The sequence below is a fragment of the Malania oleifera genome, chromosome 3 (assembly GCF_029873635.1).
Source record: "Malania oleifera isolate guangnan ecotype guangnan chromosome 3, ASM2987363v1, whole genome shotgun sequence".
NCBI lineage: Eukaryota > Viridiplantae > Streptophyta > Magnoliopsida > Santalales > Ximeniaceae > Malania > Malania oleifera.
Window position 1 is genome coordinate 55,725,797 of NC_080419.1, and position 8,573 is coordinate 55,734,369.

At 37.1% G+C, this 8,573-nt stretch overlaps 1 protein-coding gene across 2 annotated transcripts; it reads right to left on the reverse strand.

The window, feature by feature from the left end:
• Window positions 1-2,682: 2,682 nt before the first annotated feature.
• On the reverse strand, window positions 2,683-5,958 carry LOC131152232 (transcription factor bHLH78). Of its 2 annotated transcripts, XM_058103987.1 has the most exons (8): window positions 4,477-5,958; window positions 4,159-4,395; window positions 4,005-4,070; window positions 3,843-3,911; window positions 3,664-3,735; window positions 3,373-3,573; window positions 3,193-3,271; window positions 2,683-3,098 (listed from the first exon to the last, which is right to left on the reverse strand). In XM_058103987.1, exons 1-8 carry the CDS (start codon window positions 5,197-5,199, stop codon window positions 3,076-3,078), a joined length of 1,470 nt encoding a protein of 489 aa, XP_057959970.1. In that variant the 5' UTR covers window positions 5,200-5,958; the 3' UTR covers window positions 2,683-3,075. The 2 variants fall into 2 exon arrangements, with proteins under 2 accessions (XP_057959970.1, XP_057959969.1); XM_058103986.1 differs by having other exon boundaries at window positions 2,683-3,271.
• Window positions 5,959-8,573: the final 2,615 nt, after the last annotated feature.

Below are 8,573 nucleotides of genomic sequence, written 5' to 3' on the forward strand. Positions count from 1 at the left end.
GACAATGAGCTTAGGGCTCAAATTCTTGTGCTCTTTTATGCATGAGCTAAGCGCTTAGGAATTATTTTTTTGAATGTGTTTAAAGCTTAAAATCATTTTTTTTAATGTTATGCGTGAGATCAAATTTCAAAATCTCTTTCCTGTTTGTGTACAAGCTTGGGACTCAAGCTCAAAAATCTTATTCTCTTTTGTATAAGCTCGAGGCCCAAATTCTTTTCTCTAAACTTGGTTTCAAGGTTTAATGAGCTTTTTTTTTTTTTTTTTTTTTAAAAAAAATGCTTCTCTTTAGTCATTTCTTTGTGGGTAAGCTTGGGGCTTGGAAATTTCTCTCTCTATCCATGCAAGTGTAGATCTAAAAAACGTCTTTTCTTTTTGCTCGAATTTGGAGCTTAAAAGTCTTTTCCCTTATGTGAGCTCAAGACTGAACACTCTTTTATCTTCTAGGTTGAGCTTAGGATGAAAATGTTTCTTCTTTTTTTTTTTTTTTTGCCCTTTTATTGAGTGATATAGGAGTTCAAATTGTCTAGTGCCTCTTTTTTTTTTTTTCCATATAAAATTACTTCAAAGTCCAAATGATTTAGTGTATGCCATCAGTTCATGCCTTACAATCATGGCATATAATTTTATTTTTTGTTTTAATGCTTCCTCTTCTCTTCCATTTATTTTTAAGTTTTTATTCTTATGCTTCATTTTGGATTGGCTTCTTGTGAACATAAAGGAGAGACTAGATACAATTATTTCATCCACATGACTCTCACCTGATGTACCTTTTTGGAAAATGGATTATGCCTTCTAATTGTACTGAAGGGTTTCTTTTCTTTGATCAAGATCCATGCAGCCTACAATATCTTTGAATGACTCAAGTGGTGGTCAATCAACTTGTTTCACATCCAGAGCTAGAGCTAAACGCAAAGGTTTGAAAAACAAAAACTAATCTATACAGATTGAGACTTGGAAAGCATCTTTGTCAAAATTAACTAGATTATTGAATGATAACTCAATATATGATAGAAGAAAAGCAGTGCTAGTAAATGACTTGATATTTTTCCTTTTTCCTAATTAGTCAATGCTCCCCTAAGATAAAATAAAAGGCTAAGGCTGTCTAAATTTAACTAGGTTTTTGAAAGAGTTTATCTCAAAAAGTTGAAACAGAGTTTTAAGAAAAAAAAAGTAGTGGTTAAAAAGTTAGAACATACCTATTTTGTTTTTCCCCCCTCCTTTACCCTTGTTATGATTAAGTGATTAACCAAGGACTTCACACGAGGCCTTAAGAAGGGTTTGTAACATAAGATGAAACATAGGTCAAGTTGAAGGTTAACCAAAAAAATAAAAATCAATTCCCAAGATGTTGTTCGTTCCTTTGAGCACATATCAAGCATAACAAGAGCTCTTTTATTTCCACATCATTTATCTTCCTTCTTTACAATTTTGCCTCACCCTTACATCGTCTTCTTTTTTCCTTCCCAGTTTGTGCGCCCTGATTTTTGCCCAAACCCTAAAATAGATGGCTTTATTAGCATCAGTTGGGTGATCTTTTACGAGTTGCAATTATTTTGTTTCTTTCCAATGGAGCTTGCATGTCTTAATTTTTTTTTTTTTTGCATGATAATAGTATGGATGGTAGGATCTTAGATGGAGTAAAAACTCACATGGAGAGTGAAGACTCACATGGAGCATTTAGGGGGAGAAGCCTATCTTGTTGCTTGAAGATTTCATGCTTGAAGAGACCTAAAATAGGTTTTGTCTACCACTAATCATCACTCACCTACACTGCATTTTTTATCACTAGTTGAATCATTTGAATCACCATAGTCATGCATAGACCCTTAGGTAAATTGATAGCTATTTCCAACCTCAAATTTGATGAAGCAAAAGGAAAGAAAAATGCTTTTACTTTTTCTTTTTTCTTTTTTTCCCCCCCGAGTCCTACTTCGAACAAGAAGTTTATAATAGAAATTAACAAAACATAAATTTTATTTTATTTTCTCTTAAAATTGACATTGTTTAAAGGGAGTGTTTGTTCAAATGTGGTAAAAAAATTTTAAGAAAAGAAGAAAAAATATGAAGCCAATGACATGTAAAATAAAAAGTTTATTCAAAATAGACTTGACTTTATATTTTATTTTTTTATTTTTAAGTAGCCAAGTAAAAAAACAATTTGCTTCACTCTTTCATTTTAAAAATATTTTTCTAAGTTTCAAAAGGGGCTTAAGGTCTTCAAGATACATTGGATTCCAGCTCAAAGTAAAAATCATTCTAAATCATCTTTAATGCTAAAGTCCATGAAATTGTCCCTACTGCATAGCTGTTAACAATTAAGAATCCATCTTTCCATAACTTACGCGATTTAACATTGACATAACATTGTCCCAATGGGCCCTCTCATCTAATTTTCCAGCTAAATCAACAGTGATTGAAAGAGAAAGAAAAAGAAAACATCACAAAACTGTATGAAAAGATCCGGATAACATCATCTCCAACATCATCCATCCTTTTTTTTTTTTTTTTTTTTTTTTCTTTTTGGTAAATAATGAAAAGCATCATTCCCAATTTCCTTTTCTTTTTCTCTCCTTTCATCAACTTTCTCAGCAACCAAACAAGGAGTATCGTTTTGACTAGGGAAAACAGAAAGTAATAAGAGGAAAATAAATTGTATACTGAGGCACAAATCAAAGAAGAAAGTAGCCAGAGTAGAAAGTGTCCTCTAATGTAACATTCTGAATTGCAAGGCAATATGCCAAACAAGGTTAGAGAGGTTGGAAGAAATGCTCCTTCCTCTCAACCCCTCGAACACTCTTCTCACATGCTAAAAACATCTGTGGTGGTTTTAGAAGTAGTGCTTCACCAATGATTTGCAATTAGTTCTAGGATTTTACAGTTGAAATGTAAAAATTCACCAAAGAATCGATTGCAGAAATGATCCCCCAAAGAGAGAACAAAATCAAAAAAAGAAAATGGTATATCCGGCTGAACTTAATAAATATCTGTTCCAATCCGCTTGTCCCTTTGAGCTTTTGTATATACAGACGGGGGCTTCCAGGCGGAAGGCCTAAGCAAGAATGTTGATTAATGTAATTATAGCTCAATTTTCATTGAGCCTGCGCCAAACAAAATGGGTATTAGTATTTTTCAAATTGTAAAATCTCTAACTCAGCACGAACACCAAATTTTCCTTTGTCAAAATTTTCTCACCGTGGAAGTTCTCAGGCTGATTCTGGCCAAAACCCATCTTAACAACACTCTGAAGATCGTCCTCCATGAATGTTGAGACCTGCCAAAAAAAATCAAAAAAACAAAAAAGCAGCCGAGGAGTGTTGAGATTGTGAATGCAGAAATTGAAATTCATGAAGGTGAATAAAATTTTCTAATTACCTGAGAGGTAGCTGCCCCAAATGGATCCGTTGGGGATAACTGCGTAACGGGGTTTTGATGCATCGCTGGGTTAATAGAGTTCATTGAGAACTGGCTCTGGGCCACATTAGAAATACGGCTAGGTAGGTATGGCATCTGTTGAGATTTCAATCCATAAGGAAATGGCGAAAGAGAATACAAAGATCCGCGAGGTTGAAGAATCTGCAATATGCACAATACATTATAGAGAAAATTCACGCAATTAGACAGCTACAGTTAAACAGACAACTATGGAACTATAACCAAGCTTACGTCTTTTGATAAAAGGGATTCCTTGTTGAACTCTGAAATTGGATTTACAGTCGCTAACTTCATTGAGAGAAACTGCCGAAAAATACGCGCGCGCGCACACAATCAATGACGCATGCTCAAAAACAAAATGCTAGCTGGGTTTACCTACAAATGGTGGAGTCAGGGCAGGTTGAATTTACCTCAACCTGGCGCTGCAACGACTGCACGTAGTTTATAATTTCGTCGAGCATAACAGCTTTCCCAGTTACCTGAAATGAGATTTTATGCATGATTGAGGATTCAACTGCTGTTTCTCGGAGAATTTGTGTATAAAAATTGTTCTTTTTTGAAGATTCTTTTACCTTATTACAACCCGGAACTAGATCTTGAAGGAACTTCATCCTTTCACTAATTTTTTCCCTTCGAACCTGAACAATGACAAAAAGGACATGTCAAATTGGAACACAGTAAAGTTGGGAAGGAACTGACCTGAGGGGAATTCACTTTATTTCGTACCCTTTCGGCAAGACTATGGCTATCCGTAGCCTGACCCCTTCGGGCTCTGACATGGATATAGTCCTTTGGGGGCTCAGGGGGCTTTGGACTCTCCTTGCTCTGTTTTTCATTTCCATCCCCTGCGGTTTTGCCACTCCCATTTGGTTCTGCCTTCTCTTTTGCAGCATCCTTTTTGTTTCCACCGCTCTCCTCGGATCCGCTTCTCTTTTCCTTGGATTCATCATTGTCAGGTGCAGCCTGCAACGAAGTCTTGGTTGATTAATATAATATGTTTACAGAGTTTTTGAGTGAAGCCCGAGAGAAATTTCTTTTTATTACCTTGGCATGTTTAGCGGGAGAAGGCGAGGAGGTTTCTTTTGCTTTCCCCCTCGGAAAAGATTTTCTTTTCCTGTGATTGGCATTATTCTGCTGATCGTTGAGGATGAAATCCCCACCTGGGATCTGCTCGGAAACCGAGGATTCCTCCTCCAATTCTGCATTTTCAGAAGCTGAAGTTCCATTATGCAGCAAAACCTTGAGTGATTGGTCACTGGAAACCCTGGAGAGCTTCACAGATTCGACTTTGGGCATCAATGCGTGTGGGAAATCGTATTCGTTCAGACCAATTTGGCCATTGAGGCCGCCGAAGGAGGAAAATCTTGCAGCCCGCTCGGCGAATGCTCGATCTGCGGAAAAGGGGGTCAAAGATGGTAAATGATTCCCTGGAATTGGCAAGCTCCCTGAGATTTGGTTTTCCATCATCGTGAGATTGAGCTTGGGTGGGGAGTTCAAAGGAGTGCTGTAACAAGAAGCGTTGGAGCTGTTGTTCCCACCAATGTAGGACTGCGGGGAAGACACCAATGAGCTCAGAGTAGACCCAAAGGGATCGCTCTGATCCATTGAATTCTCCCAATTGGAATTGGGATTGAAAAAGCAAGCGGGGAGCTGCTCTGCTGAGCAATTCAGCCCGTTAGACTGGATTTCCAGCCCGAAATTCAAAGAATTCCAAGTGGGCATCGCAGTATCGGCTTCATTCAGAAAGAATTCTTCTTCCTTTCCCATGAAAACTAGAGAAAATGTTCAGATTCTAGGAAAGCTTTAAAAGAAGAAAACCCAGAAATGTTTTCGATCGGAAAATTTTCCAAATTAGTTAAGCAGTGTAAAAGAAGGCTCGATCAGTGAAGGAAACGCGACGAGAGATGGAGTCCTTGTATCACACTCGAACGAGAGAGAAGATGAAAGACGTTGATGGTTGGAAGAAAAAGGAACGAGAGGAGAGAGAAAGTAGGAAAGTGGAAAGGACGCCGGAGATTAAGATAAAGAAAGAAAATGTCTGTTTGACATTTTTTTTTCTAAAAAAATAATAATTATGGTTAGTATGATTGCATTAAAAAAAAAAAAACAAAGAAAAAAGCTTGGGGAGGTGGGGGGCGCCTAGAACTCCGTGAAGGACGACGGGCATTGCCGGGCCTTAAACGCCAAAACAGTTATATGTCTCCTCTCCCACTCTTTGAAATATATGTTCCTCCGTCAGCGGTCGATGTCCGAAGGTGGGAGCTTTGAAAGGGCCTTTGCGTACTTTCTCTGCTCTTTTTCCTTCTCTTTATTATATGATCACATACCTCTCAAGCGTAATCTATTCTATATATCTAGCTCGGCGAGGGAGAGGGAGAGGGGGCCTGGCTTGGCACTATTTGTCATGTGGTGGGAATCCTCCTCTGTGATTAATGCAGCAGGGAAGTTGGTGGCGGTCTCCTACTTGAGAGAGAGAGAGAGAGAGAGAGAGAGAGAGAGAGAGAGAGACCCAAATTTTACAAAATAAACAAAGAACAAAGAACAAAGAACAAAATATATTTACACACTAACTATTTGAAAGCGTATTTGAATTTATAAGGAAACTTGAATCACGTTTTTCATTATTATTTATAAACTTGTTAGGGTGGGTTCATGAGTTTTGAACGCAAGCTTGTACATTAGTGGAAAATTGTTAAATAACTCGTGCTAAGAACAAAATATGTGTACACACTAGTCATTTGAAAGCGTATTTGAATTTATAAGAAAACTTGAATCACGTTTGTCATTATTATTTATAAGCTTGTTAGGGTGGGTTCATGAATTTGAAAATAAGTTTGTATATTAGTGGGATATTGTTAAATAGCTCATGCTAGTGAAGCATGCTATGGATTAGATTGTTCTTTAGATAACTTAAACTCAAAAACTCTGGTGGCCGACTGCTGTGCTCATGGGGGTTTCTCATGTTATGGAAAAGTTTGTCGCCTATTGTCACTTGCTTGAGTCAGCAGTACTGACGAGCTTGGCTAGGGGATGGACATAAGGTGGTCCTCTAAAGGTACTTAATGTAGTTAATACTCAATGTAGTTGGTTAGAGAGCTTGCTATGGATAGGAATGTACAACGATGATAAGGACAAGTGACAAGATGAATAAAAATTGGGATATTTAAACGGAGTGGAGAATATTGGGTAATCTAAGATTTTAGTTCTTTTCAACACAGATGAGATCTATTGTACATTGTATTATATATAAATATCTAAGACAACCCTTCACGAGAATAGATGCTAGTGAAAACCTACGAACGACGTTAATAAGAAATATTTTTTAATTTCACTATTATGCATAAAAAGATGCAAATTTGATAATGTTTATTTTTCTTGCTACTAAATTGCTTAGCAAGTGATTCGCGAATTGTAGTTGATTGGTTTTGGAAAGATAAATGTACTTTGTGGTATCTTTGAGAATTTTGGGAGGAGCTCGTGACAGAATTAGAAGGAGTGAATGTCATGGTGATGCATCAATATAGGGAAGGCAATAGTGCAGTTGATTTTCTTACTAAAGAAGGAGAAATGAGAAAAAATGTAATCTATGAAAAACAACACCTTCTACCATGTTATCTGAAAGGTATCTTTCGGATGGATAGATGGGGTCTTGTTTCCGTTCGTTGTTAGTTTATCTTTAGAGTTTAGTTTGGTGTATTTCATTTTGTTTTTGGTTATTTTTATGTTTTTATCTCCTTTGTTAGTTATGTTTAATTTTGTTTGTCCTAGTTTGGTTGGTTGGTTTTAACTTATAACCACGGTATTCTTCCGCCAAAAGTGAGGGTTTATTAATTAATAAATGGAGGTGCCGCCCTCTTTGACCAAAAAAAAAAAAAAGTTATCTCCTTCCTCATTTCAAGTTCTTTGTCTCCTTTAATCTTCTCCATTTCTTTTTTTTCCCTTTCTTCTATGCTTTCTTCTTTTCTTTCTTCTTTTCTGTCATTCCTCTCATTCCTATTCCTCTTATCATAAATAATCCTTGTGATTTCTTTTTTCGTTTAATAACTCTCACAATGTGCTTGTTTTTTTTTTTTTTTAATCATTTTCATATGCGAGAAGGTTTGAAAACCACCACACTGCTTCTGAAATGGTGAGTGTTGTGTATTTATAATAGGTTAAAATTACATTAAATAATTACATATTGATTCCCTGTTAATGAGAGGATAGATAAAAGAAAAGTATATACATGATATCCTTCTAAAATTAAGATAGAGAATCCTCAATATCCTCTACACCCCTCCCCCCCCCCACCCCTCTCCTGAGCGTCGGATTGGAACGAATGTTAAAGTTTGGATTGGAAGAAGTCAAAGAGAGGTATGGACACACTTTTGGTGAAGATGTCAGTAACTTACAACTAAGAAGGCACATACTGAGTGCGAAACTTGCCAGTGAGAACAAGTTCACGAAGAAAGTGGTAGTCGAGCTCAACATGCTTGGACTGCTTATGAAAAATGGGATTGGAACTTAAGAAGATTGCACTCTTGTTGTCACAAAGTAAAAGAGGCTGCTGTGGAAGAGGGACTTTGAGATCATGAAGGAGATGTGTGAGCCAAAGGATTTTGGCAGCAGTGAAAGGCAAGGCACGATACTCAAATTGGCAATTGGAGCAAGAAATAGTGGGTTGTTTCTTTGCACTCCAAGACACAAAATTGTCTCCAAGATAAATACAATAACCAAAGGTAGAGAGATGAGTGCCAGGGCATCATGCCCAGTCGGCATCGGAGTAAGCAACTAATGCACCAAGAGCAACAGAGGGATGAAAAGTGAGGAAAAAATGTAGTGTGCCCTTAATATAGCAAAGAATGCGTTCTCCCATCAATTTTTGTCTATAATAATATCATCTTTTGGGGATCAATGTTGACATGTTGGACCTTTAGGTGATTTTAGTGACATAGACAAAATGTAAGCCAAGTTTTAGGGTTAAAGAAAGATGGGAAGCTAGGCTAAAAAACCCCCATTGATGCCTCTACCTCAAGTAATGTCAGTATTCTTATTTTAATGACCTTTTGGAGGATTTGACCAAACTTGTGGTGGGAAACCTGCAAACTACCTACATACCCAATTAGGGATTAGGTCATTACGTAGTTCAGGACTCAATCTCC

Coding starts and splice junctions, on each gene's coding strand:
- LOC131152232 (XM_058103986.1), bottom strand. CDS start 5,199: ATGGGAAAGGAAGAAGAATTCTTTCTGAATGAAGCCGATACTGCGATG. Junction 4,396..4,476: donor CTCCCGCTAAACATGCCAAG/GTAATAAAAAGA, acceptor ACTTCGTTGCAG/GCTGCACCTGACAATGATGA. Junction 4,071..4,158: donor GCCATAGTCTTGCCGAAAGG/GTACGAAATAAA, acceptor GTCATTGTTCAG/GTTCGAAGGGAAAAAATTAG.